The sequence below is a fragment of the Lepisma saccharinum genome, chromosome 27 (genome assembly GCF_977018435.1).
Source record: "Lepisma saccharinum chromosome 27, izLepSacc3.1, whole genome shotgun sequence".
Taxonomy (NCBI): Eukaryota; Metazoa; Arthropoda; class Insecta; order Zygentoma; family Lepismatidae; genus Lepisma; species Lepisma saccharinum.
Window position 1 is genome coordinate 39,713,033 of NC_139255.1, and position 18,601 is coordinate 39,731,633.

General features: G+C 36.1%; 1 protein-coding gene across 1 annotated transcript in view; it reads right to left on the reverse strand.

The window, feature by feature from the left end:
* Positions 1-18,601, reverse strand: part of Usp20-33 (Ubiquitin specific protease 20/33) — a 71,651-nt gene that overhangs the window by 4,235 nt on the left and 48,815 nt on the right. Inside the window, exons 13-17 of the mRNA XM_083113355.1 lie at positions 13,116-13,294; positions 8,830-9,022; positions 6,906-7,163; positions 5,882-6,008; positions 2,964-3,117 (exon numbers count right to left, since the gene is read on the reverse strand). Coding sequence (XP_082969481.1) covers positions 2,964-3,117; positions 5,882-6,008; positions 6,906-7,163; positions 8,830-9,022; positions 13,116-13,294 — 911 coding nt within the window. The remainder of the gene's footprint in view (positions 1-2,963; positions 3,118-5,881; positions 6,009-6,905; positions 7,164-8,829; positions 9,023-13,115; positions 13,295-18,601) is intronic.

Below are 18,601 nucleotides of genomic sequence, written 5' to 3' on the forward strand. Positions count from 1 at the left end.
GGCACTGAAATCTGGTGCACAGTGAACAACATCCTCTGCTGAATAATTGATGATGCTGTCTTAGGCTTCAAAAGAGTCATTCATGATGATGTTATGCATATTGAACTACCTAACTGTACGAACAAACTAAGAAAGTTTTGATTGTCTGAATTCTGGTTGTTGTTATTTCAGCACCACATTTACACCTGGTGGTGAAAATTTGAACTTCTTTATCATCAGCATTCACTTCCCCATGGTCTCCATAGCATCTATAACAAGTTTCACCCCAACTCGATGCTTTGAAAGGGCTCCACAAGTCTCTGAGTTGGGAAAGTTTGACCACACCTATGTATAGGGTAGCCAATAGTCTGACCATTCCTGCAAATACTATATAATTGAACATTTCAGGTATTTAAATATATATATATATATATAAATTTTTATTACAGGTGAGTTTATGTCACTTTCAACCAATACTCACACTGATCCCCAATTGATCATTGTAATATTTTAAATTTGTTCTGAATATTTAGAAATGTATATTAATCCCATGGCAACTATGCTATGTTCTTCTTAAAGGTTCGCATAACCACTTTTTGTACATACAAAATAATATAACACAGTTATTTTTAGTGTAACTATGTTATTTCTAAAAGAATTTTGCTTTAAAATTAGCAGGTTAAAATATACGATAATCAAAGTATTAAAATAGCTGTCATTCGATTACGAAACTGTGCAAATATTTAGAAAAAAATTTAAATGTGCATTTGTGAGACTGTGGTATGGCATATGGCAAACCCAATGAGATATCAAGATTTCAGAAAGGCACTGGTAAATAACAATGATAAAATTGGAAGTTAAATTTTCTGGTACTGATACCATTGCAGTGGTATAGATTGATAGTGGAGATTCATTCATTAAATTAATAATACCAACACATAAAACAAATTACAATTTCATATTTTACTAATTTTCTCCGTGTGTCTTTTAACGTAATGGAATGATCAGAAAATCACTAATGTCAAAGAATTCCATCTGCTGATTAATTGGTCTCATTCACATTTTAACCTAACCTTTATTTTTTATTGTAACCTACTTATTCTATTATTTTTTCTAGTATCGGCTAGGCAAATCAATTTCCCAGTTTGTCCAAGCAAGTTTAAAATCCATTTTTAAGTGCTCAACTACACTTGCAATTCAAGAGAATAAAGTTTATTCACCATTTATCAAAATTAAGGGACAAAAATTAACTATAAAACATTTTATGGACAATATCTCACATCAAGAATTGGTTCAAGAAAAAATTGAATTTCTTTTCAGTCCCAAGCAGTAGTGGCTTCTGCCTATTCGCATGTGTACACCCAAATAAATTTGTAATGCAAATCATTATTATTATACTTATTTATTGAACTCTATCTCCATCGAAACATCAAGTGTTCCCACCCCGCTTCACCAAGAGAGATGGTGGAGAAGCCTGCCATCAGTGATATCAACCAACGTAGACCGAGCCGCGCTTGGGGCTTGAACACAATGTTAGTTTCGCTCCCTATGATGCTGTTGCAGCAGTCGCGTAGAGGACGCTGATTGGGTCTTTTGGCTGGGGCACCATGTGAGGGGAGGTTGCATCATCTAGGAAATGTGTGAATGCAGCGATTGGCATGCTAGCAAATGTAGTGTTGCAAACCCATTCCATTGGAGATCGTGTGACGGAGTCGAGGCAACCCATACATCATTGCAAATTAAGGGATTTTTTTTAGAAAAGGGAAATATCGATGAAATATTATCCCTCCCATTCTGTCTCGAGCATGACAGGGGAAGAAGAGGAGGAAAAGGCAGGAGGGCAACTGAAACCGAAACGGGTGTTTTAAGCATGCGTTTGTTTAGTGCATCTTGGCCAAAATAAACGGTCTCTGTGGCGCAGTAGCCGAATTATCAACCTGCACGGAAGGAATATGCATCAATCAGTCAGCTTCTTTTGTATTGTATGTCGTCTGTTACTGCGTTGCAAATTGTTTAGCGCTGTCAAAAGGTCGTACCTGTTTCAGTGAAAAGTGTTCGATTTCATGATAAATAGGTAAACTTTACATAGCAAAAGCAGAGACTTAATATTTAACGTTGTTGAATTTTTGGAGGGAAGTTAGCCACAAAGCCTGTAGCAAGTGAAGTAATATATGGATACGGCGGAAGGGAAGGAAAAATTCTGAAGTACGAAGCAGAGCAGTGTGGACTGAGTGAGTACTGTATATATTCTTTAAGATCTATTATTCCCTTGATTTCGCTTGATTTGCTTGGTTCGATCAGTCTATCATTAGAAATAAACAACGGCTAGATAGATCACAACTGATTTCCTCCATGTGGTAGTTGGATCGGCTTCTTTGGTGTACGCCAATGCTATTATTCTCCTTGTTCATTAATATCAGCGGAGCGGGGGAGGACAGGACGTTTTAACAAAATATTTTGCAAATCGACAATAGTATTGATATTGTAGTTCGGTATTTCTGTTTTGAGTGATTTTATCAGGTTATCAAATGCTGAATTACATATCGCACAATAACATCGCTCTTCTCATGATTGGCTGAATAATTTCCAAAATACTTGAAATTTGTAAAAAAAAATCAGTGTTATAAAAATCGTGAAATATAACTCTGTCATAGCCTCATTTTCAGTGGAAGGTGATCAAAACTTGGGTTGCCAATACATTTAGCATCATTATGTACGCAAAAATGGGTGCGAGTATTTCACAGGGGTGGTATAACACTTCTGGATGCGAGAATAAAGTGAACACCCATAGAGCCAGACCACGAGCTGCCACTGGCCCCAAGTATTAAAAAGAAGAAGATGGAAGGTTTTTCTATCAGACATTTCCAGTTTTTCTATGATTTCCAGACAGTGGGAACCCTGACAAGTCCACTGAGTATGCAGTGTTTTGTTTTGTAACAAATATAATGATAAAACAAGGTTATAATATTGAGATATGAACTTACCAACTTTCAGTATTTGTAGACCATTTTTGTTCGTAACAATGGATGAATTGTCAATAGGTCCAGGAGGTTCAATTTCCTTCCCACGCACAAAGCCCTGCCACTGGCGGAACCAGCTCATTGCGATTGCATAAATGACTGTCGGAGACTCCTCAGCCTGCAAAGGGAGGAAGGAGAGAATGGTTAGCATCAGGAAGTCGAAGAGAATCAAAATATGTGCATTTTGTTAAAATGTGTGAAGTCAGATTTCATGACAGAAATATAGAGCCACTCCAATACTTATTTGCACTAATAGGGGAGACCGGGGTAATTAGAACATGGGGTTATTGGAACATGTTAATGTAGAATAATTTAAAACGAAAAGACTGGTGTAATAACATTTCATACCTATGTACCTACACTAAACCTACATGCAGAAAATTTGTTATTGGAATAACTACACAAAAGTAAGTTTTATTTGACTTTTATTATACACCTGCAAAAAATGATGTGACGCATGTTTGGTGTTTCTCTGCTTCTGCATATACTGGATGTGAATGAAAGAACCCTTGCAAAATTTTCTTCACCCCTATAATAAAACATAAGGGCACACATCTTTTCATGTGAGTTTGGTTGTCTATGGGCATTTTGCCTGGTTTTTATAAGCAAAGTTCTTATTACCCCAAAAATTTCTCCAAAGGGGTTATTAGAACATTGCGTAATTTGCTTGATTTTGCTTGGGGTAATTAGAACAGTCATGGGGTAATAAGAACATCATCTTGAAATACCATGAATATGACAATAAAAATAATACATTGTCATAACAACATTTGAAAATGGTTAGGCTAAGTTCAAAGTTCCACATTTGTGCAATATTTATAATAATTTAGTCATAACAGTTATTTTTGACTGGCAATATGAAAAACAAATATCTTCAATCATATGTGTTCTTTCAGACAAGAAAGATATGATACATTCAAATTTATAATTAAATTTATTGAAATTGTGTACATTTGCATTGGCATCAAGGTTTATATACAAAGGTCAACTCTTTAAAATTGTACAATGTATAATATAATGTCATACTTGGTATTTTGTATCAACATTCAAAAAACGGTAATTGTAATCATTAGATAAGTATATTGTGATATACATAGTAAAATAGAATCAGAGGATGACGATGTAGTCCTATTCAAACTGGAAAAGTACTACGCTGTATATTACGAGCGAAAGTGGTATGTTGGTAGAATTATTAAAATCTCTAATGGCCAGTCTAAAGCAACAATCAAGTTTCTGGAGGAAAAAGAAACTGGCAAGTTCGATTGGCCACGAAGACCTGATGTTGAGGAAATTGATAGGAAGTTTATATTTTACGGACCTTTGGAGTTAAATGGAATCGGTCCATTTACCCTTCCATTGTATGACATCATTAAGAGCAAGTATGAAGCTTTCAAAAAAGAAATCAAACATTCAAATCAGTAGATCTACTGGTGCCAAACTGACAAATGTTAATATGGGTCAAGTGTTCTTTGGTGTAGCTTTTGCCATGTAGCCTATATTTTATGGTTTCATATATAATTGTTTTTTGAGACTGATAAGCTTAATTTCTGTATATATTAGTTTTTCACGACAGTTAAACCTGTTAGTGTAAGTTATCTTAAGTGTTTTTAGAAGTATTAGCACTACTTGTTACAAATTGGAGTAAGTTTTCCTCCAAAAAAGATGCTTTTTTGTACTTTTTCTAATTGATATACTAGATTGTACATGTAACTATTAGAAGTTTTTTCTTTACTACATTGTAGAATGGCCTGTAACCTTTCAAATAAATCATAGAACACTGATTTTCATTCACACATGTTTGCTTCACAGCTGGGAAATTGAACTTTATGAAAAAAGACGTTAACTTGGGATTTTATTTAAACAAGCATTGATAACTCCAGAAGAAGTAGAGCTATTGTGTTCAAATTTGCAGGATAAATGAGACATTTATATATGATGTTCTTATTACCCCAACAGCAATCTAAAGCTATTCAGTTGAAATTTCTAACTTATGTTCCATTAACCCCAAATGGGGTAATTGGAACAATTTTATGGTGTCATGACAATTTTTTTTTTTGGACGAGTATTTGCAATGCAGGTATGGTCATTATTTTTTTCAAAAATATACAAAAGATGTTCTTTGAAATGGTAGAAATTTTTAAAAAATCCATCAGTAACTTTCTGAGTAATTTACAGTGGAACTTCTACAGGCTGTTTCCTGTTCTAATTACCCCGGTCTCCCCTATTGATGAGAAATCAGTTTTTTTGTCGCCCCCCCCCCCCCCAACTATTTGTTTACAAAACATATAAAAGTACACATAAGTATAAGGAGATGCTATGGCTATATTTTCCCTTATACCTAAGTGTATTACCTTTCAGTAAAAGTACATAAAGTTCCCTGTGAGCACTGTGCCATGAGGTACATTTTAGGGGATGTGGGGGTAGGACCGCACACATTTGCGATCTTGGCCATTTTCGAGGTGATGTGATCAGCACTATACTCAAACCACCTTTACCCCCCACTCCCAAAGGTACCAATTGATTTGAGGTTGGGTGAGCTCCACGGACAAGGCTGGAAAAATTCCGACCTTAGGTCACCCACCCTGGGAAGCGAACCTGGGTCTCCCACTTCAGACACCCTACCACCTACACCACCGCAGTCAGTGGCTTCTATATTATATTTTTTTTTAAATTACCAACACACAGAGTTTTAAAAACTCCTATTTTTTCTTACTGGAAGCCTCAAGCGTATTTCTTTTATGATTCATTAGAAATTGCAATGAAATTGCGAACTAATAGAAGGAAGTGGACATCAACACTCATGACTTGCCATCATTCACATTTATGATATTCACACTGCATACAGTTTATGGATCTGAAAACCAGTTACGAACTGCACTAACCTGGAACTCCTTGTGCAACTGGATGAACTCATCTTGCTCCTGCTTGATTCTGCACTGCAGAGCTTCCTGTTCCTGCCTGCACATCGCACACTCATACAACCTGTTGCATGCTGGCCCACCACCAAACCTTGAGAGAGAAAAAATTGAAATTAAAATTCTTTGAATGCATCTCAGGGACAAATTTACATACATGCATTTATAACAAGTAATACACTTACAGTGCATTTGTTATTGTTTTTGTCTTGTATAAACGGTATCAAAAATTGTCATCAATCAAGCAGGGGTGATTTCATCATTTGAATATCAGTTAAAGTGTTAAAGACTGCATTACACTATTATAAAAAAGGATCAAGAACAAGATGTCACTACATTTTAAGAAAGAAACTAAGAAAAACAGGAAAATTAATTAGGAAAGAATGAGTAATTTTTAGGGATGGGCCGATATGAAATTTTGCCCGATACAAAATTTACCGATACTGATCCGATATCAAATTAGAAATGGTCCTTGAAGAACCTGAAATGATCATTGATCTCCTTAATAAATGTGTGTTTCAAGGTGACTGCAGTGCAAAAGAAGTTGAATATTTAGACATTTACTTTTTTAGAAAGAAGGGCATGGAGATTACCCATAAAAATTACAACAAAATGACAGAATTTTGCACTAAATTATAAGATATTTATCGATATATTGGATCGGTAAAATAATTGGTAAGTTTACCGATAAACCGATACACCGATATGCCTATATCGGCGGATACCAATAGAGTACCGATTAATCGGTCCCATCCCTAGTAATTTTCATTACTCCCACAATCCTAGCATTAAAAAAATGTCAGTACCAGAATGAACAATTCTAGTCAAGTGATAAAACAAAAGATACACTATGAGAGATATTTTACAGTGTTACTCCAATTTTAATTTTCCCAGATTTTACATTTCCCGCATTATAAATTAATTCTTCATGGATCAAATGGAGCAAAATGTTCATAAATTTACACCACATGCTAAAGCCCAAAATACTTACGTATCATACAAATACTCCCACACACTTTGAGAGAGTATAGTGCAGATTTCGTAAACATAGGCAACTTTGTTGGGGTAAACTCCACCATGCGAACAGAGGAAGTCCGAGTTGTCAATAGGGCCTGGCTCGGCAAAGGTATTGAACTTGTTCACCCACTGCTTTGAAACATAGAACTGCATCAGCGTGGGTTCATTCTGTGATCTCTCCATCAATTCCATTGTTCTGTGTCTCAACTTATTAACTTCATCTGAACTTTTTCTGAAATGAAGAGACAACAGTTAATCGACAATCTATTATTGGCTCCGGAGCACAATAATTTTTGTGTATTTAATGTATGTATGGATTATTATTTTCCCAAAGTGGAACTAACAGTCCTTTCCTCTTACCACAGCAGTTATTTGCAGCATTAAAGGACATGAAAATTCATGAATAACTCCTTATCAAGACTAGAAAATACATGTATTTCAAAGAGTAAAATCTCCATAGTACTGTGGCTGTAAGTAAGCTCTTAGCACACACAAGAACAACCTACCCACAAATGACTATTACTCTGGATGTAAATCCAAATGTCAGTCTTTCTTCAGCTGCTTATTTCAACGACGTACACTCTGGAAAAAGAGACTGACACTCGAGTAGGTCAGACCTTACACCTTCCCAGAACCTCCTGTGGACAAACATTGACAAAAAAATTCTGTCCAAGATAAAACCCAGGTCTGTCTCATCGCAGTCAGACCCATGGGCCTTTTCTATTCCTTGCACTGCTTACTTTCATACATGGTTTTACTCATTAAAGTTTTGATTCGGTTGCCTGAGCCTCATGTTGAGCTTTATCATTTACTTGCTGATTACCCGACGTTGCTCAGAAATTTATCCCTCCCAATCTTGTATTAGACAGGAATATAATGAATTCTAACTATAGTGTAAAATGTAACTAATTTTAAATGTGATCGTGAATGTCACCAATTAGCTTAGCGACTCCGAAAACTATGGATTCGACACTAATCTAAGTTATTTGTGGCATTTTATTTTTCACCCCCTCTCACCCCCCAGTTTGAACAGCATTGGGAGTGTCACAAAAACTATAGATTCCATTCGCAACACAGCCTGAATGTTAGACAACCCGAGAAACACTTTTGTTGTGTGGATTGCATAGAGTCACGGATGTCTGTTTGTGCGGAATTTAATATTGGTCGATCTCGATTATTTATACTTGTCACCCCTTCCCACCCCACCCCTAGGGGTGCCAGGGGTGTCTTATCTCAAAAGTATTCTTTCCAGATTGCAAGTGATACATGTACCAAGTTCAGTTGAAATTGCTCCACTCTTACGGCAGGTGCTCTAAATGCTGGTAAGGAAAGTGGGGAGTGGGGAATTCGCAGCAGACCAACCAGACAACAGTGGTGGCATCAAGAGTTACGATGTTGAGGGGAGGAACTACTACATGAACCTTGTTCTACTGGCTGCTGCATTTCTTATCAATGCTTCCCCATTTCCCTTGTCAGCATATAAAGTGCCCGCCATAAGACTGGTAAAGAACTAATACGAAATTATCCCAGGCGATAATAGCAAGGATGGACCAATATAAAATGTTTGCCGATACCAATAAAGTACTGATACAAGATTTACTGATAAACAAACAGTATACCTTCTTCAGACAGATTACAAATCAGATGAAGCAGTGTTCCTGATTTTTTTTTGTTAAAAATACACTAAAATAACATTACATTAGTTTCCAAAATGCAATGGCAGCAATAATGTAAAAAAATAATTTTAAAAATATCTTTCGACACCTCTGGCATCCTATTAAATAGCACTTACGTTATTTTTCCTCCCATTTTACAAGTAATTGCCATTGCCATAAATCTAAGTTGAGGCAGAAGTGTCATTATACTCACATGATTCTCTTAGACAAAAACTAACTTACTTGTAGAACAAAACGTAAGCTTCGCAATTCTGCACAGCCTCGGAAGAAACTTCAGTCACATATTGGTCATCGAACTCAAACCACTGGTCACTAAAGGAGTTCAGAGAATAGCATGTGTAGTGACCTCCTCCAGCCGTTCCATGATGGCAAATCACAGAACATAAGTCATACGTCGTTACTTGTGATTTGCAATCTGAAAATGAAAAAAAGGGTACGTAGAAATTTTCAGCAAAGGATGTAGGCTTGACCAGGACTCGAACCCGGGGTCTCTTGCATACCGTGCCAGCGACAGCGAAAAATCAGGCGAGGCCAGGTCGGCTCGGTAGCTCAGCGGTAGAGCAATGGCATGGTATGTCAGAGACCCAGGTTCAAGTCGTGGTCGAGCCAGCATTTTTCGCTGAAAATTTCTACGTAGCACATCTCCTGTGTGCACCTAATCTTCAAAAAAAGAGAATGTATTCAAATATGTATACATAATAATTTCAAATGTGCTATTTACTTTCGTACACTTGTCACATTCTGTTTTATTCTACATGGAGCTAATACCAATATACCTGTATTGCCTCTTATCAGTGGTATCAGTTCTAGATATACCATGGGGTCCATAAAATACGACATCACACTATCACAAGTCTAAATATCCTGGAAAATATACAAATTGCATAATTTTACAATAATTATACAACACTACCATGTAGTCTGAATTTCTAGGCACTGAAAACTGCCTAAATGAGCTAGCAAAAAAGTACCAAAAAATTTTAAATAGGCACTGTAATATGTGCTAAAACTAATAAAATATAATAGGCATTACTTGTAATATTATGAAAAATGAAAATCTCATAATAAAATCTAAGAAAACATTAACCAACTGTAATTTTTCAAAAATAGGCTTACTAGTGTGTAATTTTTGCATTAACAGAAACAAAGAATATTACGATTTTTACATTATGCATTTATTTTCAAACAAAAAAAAACCTACATTTTGAGTTCTATAACCTACTTAAATAATAGAAGAGTTGTAATGCAAATTAACAACTGCTCCAACCTTCTCTGCAGTCATGAATTTTTTGCCCTTTTTCTTGAAACAGAAAATAAAAATCCTTCTAACTTTGCAAGTGGCTACTTGGATATATTTGAATTTAACCATTTCTAAGCTATTCTCAAATTTATACTCAAAATTTTCACCTTCCACAGAAACACCAAACTTCACGTATGAAACGTAAATGACCTGTTTGTTTGTTGCAAAATGATTTTGTTAACATTTTTGCGAAAGCTCTTCCAGTGAATACATACAACTAGGAATTAGCTGATATAAAACTTACCAAAATACGATTATAATAACATTCAAGTATAATTCCCGGTTTTCAAGGCGAACTTTCCAAAAATTCAAGGGTACAAGAGATGTTTTCTCTATTTCAACCTTATGTATTACCGCCTCTCACCCCCCACCACACACACACACACACACACACACGTATTATCAATAAAAAAAGGTCTGTGCGATTCCAATGTATCCAAATTCAATTCAATTAAACAGTATAAAAATATTTAATTTACGGTGTGGAGTTTGCATTTGAAATTTCACAAACTGAGACTCAAAATACAAAAAAAAAAAAAAAAAAAAAAAAAAAAAACACGTCACAAATGTTACGGGATATATTAATCTACGAAAAATTATTACTTCTATAAGAATTTCAAACTCAAATTTACATAAATAGCTTCAATATTTATTATCCTGCAATAATTTTCCGCCTGTCAGATAGATTATTCTGTAAAGGACACTAAAAAAGAAAACAAATTGAAAGAATTCGGTTCTATTTTCCGATCAGCTTTCTTTTCCTTCCTCAAGGAAAATAATAGCTAAACTGGTAAAAACTCGCCTCAGAGCATTAGTAAGCATGTATAAATTCAATGGGGTTTGGATTAATAAAAGTTGCAATATTTCACGTCTACGGAGAAAAATTCACGTAGCCAATAATTCACACATAATTCCCGGAATTCCCAGTGAGTAGCCATCCTGCAAAATCCAATATTTTAACAATCCAATATAAACTAGCAAGACTCTGAATACACCTCAATAAATAATGTATGTAAACAGGTGGCTGCAATGGGTTTTGCCTTAGAAAAGAAACTGTATCCTTAGGCTTAATAGTAGATATACATGTTAATATTAATTTAAAATATATTGAAATGGTACTAAATTTACAGGCTACTTATAGAAATATTGGGACTAGTAAAATTATCAGCTAATTTACCCTACTGAACTAGAAATTACTGATTGATCTGACAATTTCCTACATAAAACATACTAACAGTATTGAGTGTACGTTCAAACTAAATATGAGGATGAGTCAACTAAAAACCTTTAAAACTTATATATTTCTATAAATCCCCATGCAGTTTGCAACATGTCATGAGGCACATATAGGGACATTTGGGAGTAGAACCCCACACATTCTTCGATCTCGGCCACTTTGGAGGTGGTGTGATCAGCACCATGCTCTGGCTGCCTTAACCCCCCATGGTTGAACCCAGGTAGCCATTTACTGAAACTGGGTGAGCTTCCAGAGCTGCTTTACGTGAGGACAAGGCCAGAAAATTTCCGACCTTGGATTACCCACACCAGGAATTCAACCTGGGTTTCTCATGTGGCAACCAGACACCCTACCAATTTGACCACTGTTTTATGCATGAAAAGAGTAACTCAAACGGTTTTATTTCAGTAGCTGGCAGTGATGTCACGTGATCACTTTTCCCAAAATGGCTGCTACCCTGACAAAGAAGGCCTTTTGAGTTATGGACTTTTGAAAGTTTAAATCTGATACCTCAGTGCATCGTAAATTCAGAACAAGTTTTAAAAGGCTCCACTTGGCAGTCTTCAGCTGGGTATGGTACAATATGTTGATTTTCTCGGAGGAATGTTTCCTCCATCCGTTCCCTCGATGATGGTGGCCTCGTACAACTTTTGCCTTTACGGCAATTTCCTTACCTGATCCTAGATGGATTGCCTGCTAGGTAGGAGCCTCTCAAAATTTAGTTCTGAGGTAGTGGACTCCGACTTGCAAAACAAAACTTCATAACACAAAAGGACTTCTTCATCATGTGGTGTCACTGGCAGGTACTACGGTTGCAGGCAGTCAGTTACTCTTTTCATGCATATACAGGGCGAGGCAGTGAAACGGGAAGATTTTAAAAAATCACAAAAAATAGAGAGGGTAAATATTATTTATTTTTTGAACATGAATGTACTGTACATGAGTGGAAATTACTAGTATACCTGAAAAATGTTCATTTTTTGAATATGGTGTCTGTAAGATGGCTTCCTTGGTTTTGTACACATTGTCGGAGTCTCAGAGTAAATCCACCCATGACTTTGCAAGAGGCAGTCCAAAAATAATCCACTCTCTCTCCATAAAATGCCTCTCCATTCAGAAAAAGTAACAGTGTGGTCTGTATTATCACCTCGTGGAATCATTGGCCCCTACTTTTTCGAAAATGAACACGGTGACAGTCAACGCTGGACATTATGCTAACATGTTGGCAACTATTTTCCTGCCTGCCCTCGATGACTATAACCCAGATGAAGAAACACTCTTCCAGCAAGATGGTGCAACTGGCCATATTGCCAGAATGTCTATGGATTTGCTTAGACTCTCATTTCCTGGTCGTCTCATCAGCAGATTCGGCGATATTCCGTGGCCTAACCATTCACCCGACTTGACGGCTCCTTTGGAGTTACCTCAAATCCAAAGTATTCAAGGAGAACCCTCCAAGAACCAGGAATGATTTGAAGGAGCGAATTCGGCAAGAGATCCACAACATTCCTTTGTAGATGCTACACAATGTCATGGGCGGATTTACTCTGAGACTCCGACAATGTGTGCAACACCAAGGATGCCATCTTACTGACACCATATTCAAAAAATGAACATTTTTCAGGTACACTAGCAATTTCCACTCATGTACAGTACATTCATGTTCAAAAAATAAATAACATTTGCTCTCTCTATTTTTTGTTAATTTTTTAAATCTTCCAGTTTGACTGCCTCACCCTGTATAACAAATTAGCACACCTCAATAACAACACAAGTTACAATGACTTCAAAGTGTGAATTTCTTTTTGAATAACCCTGTATTATTTATGACCCCCAATTACAAGACTGAAGGAAAATTAATATTTAATCATGTGCCATGAGCTGTTTCATATAAGTAGTTTAGTTATACAAATAACTTTCACTTATATTATTACTATTACAATTGACAGAGTATGATTTTGATTTTCCTACCTTTATGAAGGAACGGCCTCATATCCAATCCATCCAATGGAAAAGAAACATAACTGCCTATCTTCGAACTAAACATAAGTTCATGTCGAAATCTCTTCAGGTGAATACACAAGACTTCTGGCAATTCAAGAACTTTGGAATATTTAACACCATTACGCAACTTGTTACATTTTTCGCAGCTGAAAACAGAGAAAAATTATTATTTTTATTACACAAACATTTACTATGATTCGGTTTAACACTGAAGTTATACATGTAACCGAAATAAGATAAATCACGTACAGCATAAGTAAGCAAGAGTTGTATGAATGTTTTAGCACAGCTCAAGTACACTTTATGCACACATAGGCTAATGCTAATTGGCACTGAACTAAGTTTCAAAATGGAATTTGAATCACTGATATGATTTGATTGATTGATTCAAAGTTGAAATTGTGGGTAAAAAAAAAAGGTAAAGTGCTCCCCTGTGCATAGCACCATGCCATGAAGGCGTATAGGGGGTGTGGGGGTAACGCCCCACACTTTCTTGATCCAGTTGTGAGTGGGGGTGATGTGATCAGCATCACGCCCCTGACCACCTTTACCTGCTAGGATTTCCGCCAGGTACCCATGTTATTTGACGCTGGGTGGGAGCGGGGGCCGCTTCCATCGTTAGAAAAGTTCCCGGATTTGAACCGGCCGGGGATCGAACCCGGGACCTTTAGCATGGTAGTCAGACACGTTACAGACTGAGCCACCGCGGCCACCGAAATTGTGGGTGCATCAGCATTTAGGCTATTTTTCCACCGTTACATTATATGGGGCTCAGCCCCTAACCATAACTAAAATATTACTAATATAACATAACTACACTCTGTAAAGAAAAAATAGCGACACTTGCTCAGATAGAGTTTTCACAAGATTCACTAACCAAAGTGATTTTGTACATGAATTCCTGATAACATTACAATGCATATTCACAATGAGCAGTCCAACCTTAACTACATCATACGTCACAGTTTCAGCTTATTGACATGACTATAATGAATTTATATGCATATATAACTAGTTGTGTGTGTGTTTCTATAAAAAAGCCTTTGTAGAGAGTAATACATAAAAGTCAAAGAAACAATAAGAATAGTACAAAACAAAAAAACAGAATATCTTAAGGGTAAGACATATTGTGTACAAACATCGAGAGTATAACACAGCAAACTTGTATTTTGTATGACCACCATGGACATTCTGCAGTGCAGCCAATCTTCAAGACATGCTGGTTACAAGTTTATGGCAAAATGTAACCTCGATTTCATAGAACCTATAATGCCTTTTAGGTGACCAACCGTATAACTATGTTAAATATTAGAAGTTTTTGATTTATACGAGGATTCTCGGTAACGTAACAGACACAATTGCACCTTCACAAGAAAAACAAAATTGAATTAACCAGATAACAGTATATCTCTTGCACAAGATACAAATGCAGCACTCATGTCTGTAATGTGATGCATGTTATGTGTTTACCAAAGAATAACAAGTCAATTTATATGAATTGTTCAATATCAAACATTTTATCATAACTCAGGATTAATAGTCTTACGAAGAAAAAATATATGACTCATTATCAGTAGTCACATTGAAAGTTCTTAAAACAAAATGCTTCGTGTCAAAAATCTTCTATTTATCAATGTATTAAATACATATACATGAGTGAAAATTACGTTTTTAATTAACGCATTACATGCTTATGCATAAAATAACACTGGTCAACAAATTTTAACTTTTTTTTTTGCAACATGGATGAAAATTCACTTTTCTTTATAAATCCATGATGCTGAACACGAAACTGACAATGAAAATGCCACTTGACTTCCGGTTTAAGAATTATACGAGGTATTGTCGAAAAGTCATGTTTCCCAATGTTGTAACGTAGTGGAATGACGTATGTTTGGTGTGCATGTGACTTTTACGCTTTAACTGTATTATACGAACAGTACAAAACATGGGTACATTTCCATTTGTCTTTTCCAAGTAAATTCATGAATCAAAGTTTTTACATTAATCACAAAATAAATATTTTCTACTATGCTACTGTATGGTTTGTTCTTTACTACTTACATGGGATTAAATCCGCTTCCTCTTTGCTTCCATCTTGTAGTGAAGTTCAGGATCATCCCTGGTTACTGTCCAGCAATAGTCGGTCAGCATTCCTGTACTCCATTTCCCTTGGTATATTTTCTCCATTACAGATATTTGTTGGTGGAAACGCTCACCGTGTTCATGACTTACCTCCCCACATCTTGTCGGGAAGAAATTGAGATGAGAGTAGAAAATGCAGTTTAAGGGACATATTGCAACCCATTTTTTGATACGATGAAACCAAATTATTTACAAGTTTTTCATAGTCTTCAGCACGTTTGTTTCCCAAGAAATTGTTTGAGACTTCTCTGAAAGAACTCCTTGCACCTTTCTCAACATCACTTAGCAGGTTTTCGAAGATCTCGTCCTGGTAAAGTTGACGAATTTGAAGGCCCACAAAAATTCCTTCCTTGATCTTCTGTTCACTGATTTTTGGAAATTTGTTAAGTAGATATTTGAATGCCAAAGAGTTTCGATCCAACTTTTTGACAAAGTTTTTGATCAGTCCAAGCTTTATATGAAGTGCAGGAAGTATAATATTTTCAGATTCAACGAGAGGTTCATTTTGTACATTCATATTTCCAGTTTCCATAATTTGACGTAATGGCCAATCCTTTTTAATGAAATGAGAAGCTCTGTCTCTGCTATTTCATTCGCAGAGGAAACAGCAATATTTGGTATAGCCTTGTTGGAGTACAGTTAAAATAGCAATGACTTTCAAATCTGCACATATTTTCCATTTGTAGTTGTTGTATTTAACTGATTGAAGGAGGAATTTTAGGCTATCATACGATTCTTTCTTTTGCACAGAGTAACCAATAGGGATTGACGGCAATTGATTGCTGTTATGAAGCAGTACAGCTTTTAGACTTAATACCGATGCATCTATGAACATCCGCCACTCCTCACAGATGTGCTTAATGCCCATAGCTCCCAATAAACCATTAATATCACTGCAGTATATCAGATCTCCTTCGGTAGAAAAGTATTCTTCCAACCTTTTCTGACGGTCACGGTAAAATGACACCTTCACATTACTAGCCAGAAAATTCCATTGTTGAACTCTGGAGGCTAATAGCTCTGCCTTGGCTAACCTTGTGCTGTTCTGTAAGTTTAACATCACCTGCAAAGTCTGGATCTGTAGATGTGGAAGGTTGTGGATCGTACGGTTCGTCTTGTGAGTTTACGGAATAGGATTCAGCGGGTGTTGGAACAGGTAGTTCATTACTATGTGCCACAGGATGAGTAGCAGAACGAATATCTGGAAATACAATTGTCTTCTTTTTAGTATTGGACATACGCTGTATTGGTGGGACCATACAAAAAAAAAAAAACAATCGTCTGTAGCCTCCAGAGTTCAACAATGGAATTTTCTGGCTAGTAATGTGAAGGTGTCATTTTACCGTGACCGTCAGAAAAGGTTGGAAGAATACTTTTCTACCGAAGGAGATCTGATACACTGCAGTGATATTAATGGTTTATTGGGAGCTATGGGCATTAAGCACATCTGTGAGGAGTGGCGGATGTTCATAGATGCATCGGTATTAAGTCTAAAAGCTGTACTGCTTCATAACAGCAATCAATTGCCGTCAATCCCTATTGGTTACTCTGTGCAAAAGAAAGAATCGTATGATAGCCTAAAATTCCTCCTTCAATCAGTTAAATACAACAACTACAAATGGAAAATATGTGCAGATTTGAAAGTCATTGCTATTTTAACTGTACTCCAACAAGGCTATACCAAATATTGCTGTTTCCTCTGCGAATGAAATAGCAGAGACAGAGCTTCTCATTTCATTAAAAAGGATTGGCCATTACGTCAAATTATGGAAACTGGAAATATGAATGTACAAAATGAACCTCTCGTTGAATCTGAAAATATTATACTTCCTGCACTTCATATAAAGCTTGGACTGATCAAAAACTTTGTCAAAAAGTTGGATCGAAACTCTTTGGCATTCAAATATCTACTTAACAAATTTCCAAAAATCAGTGAACAGAAGATCAAGGAAGGAATTTTTGTGGGCCTTCAAATTCGTCAACTTTACCAGGACGAGATCTTCGAAAACCTGCTAAGGGATGTTGAGAAAGGTGCAAGGAGTTCTTTCAGAGAAGTCTCAAACAATTTCTTGGGAAACAAACATGCTGAAGACTATGAAAAACTTGTAAATAATTTGGTTTCATCGTATCAAAAAATGGGTTGCAATATGTCCCTTAAACTGCATTTTCTACTCTCATCTCAATTTCTTCCCGACAAGTTGTGGGGAGGTAAGTCATGAACACGGTGAGCGTTTCCACCAACAAATATCTGTAATGGAGAAAATATACCAAGGGAAATGGAGTACAGGAATGCTGACCGACTATTGCTGGACAGTAACCAGGGATGATCCTGAACTTCACTACAAGATGGAAGCAAAGAGGAAGCGGATTTAACCCCATGTAAGTAGTAAAGAACAAACCATACAGTAGCATAGTAGAAAATATTTATTTTGTGATTAATGTAAAAACTTTGATTCATGAATTTACTTGGAAAAGACAAATGGAAATGTGCCCATGTTTTGTACTGTTCGTATAATACAGTTAAAGCGTAAAAGTCACATGCACACCAAGAATATGTCATTCCACTACGTAACAACATTGAGAAACATGACTTTTCGACAATACCTCGTATAATTCTTAAACCGGAAGTCGAGTGGCATTTTCATTGTCAGTTTCGTGTTCAGCATCATGGGTTTATAAAGAAAAGTGAATTTTCATCCAAGTCGCAAAAAAAAAAAAAAAAATTGTTGACCAGTGTAATTAGTCTGTTACGATTTTTAACGACAGTTTCGAATTTAGGGGACCAATATGTACTAGAAATTGTATATATCACTCATGTCGCATTTTGGCTGTTGACCAGTGTAATCAATTTGTATCTCAAATTTTACAAAGTACTAGATTGCACGTTTCAACAGAAATCAAGGATACAGAAATCCATCTTTGGACAAAATTGCATTTTTTAGTCTTTCTATAATTATCACATTCGTTTTCCGAATGTGTCAAATCTTGATAACACAATTGTCCAATGTGCAATTAGCAAGTATATTATACTCCTGTCAAGTTATCCATACTTATCTTCAAGTCCTGCAACCCAAAATAGCCGACGAACACCATCATCTTGACGAGTCACTATTTTCGTGTTTTTTCACATTTCGACTTATGCATGCCAAATCTTATGATACGAATCAAACATATGAATCCTTTTGCAAAATATATCAAAGTTTTCACGGATTCAACCAGTTTTTTAAAAAATAAAAGACCAATTTTAGTCTTACAGAAAAATTTACGACTCCTTACTCCGAGTCTGCAATCTTTAATATGATCAGTGT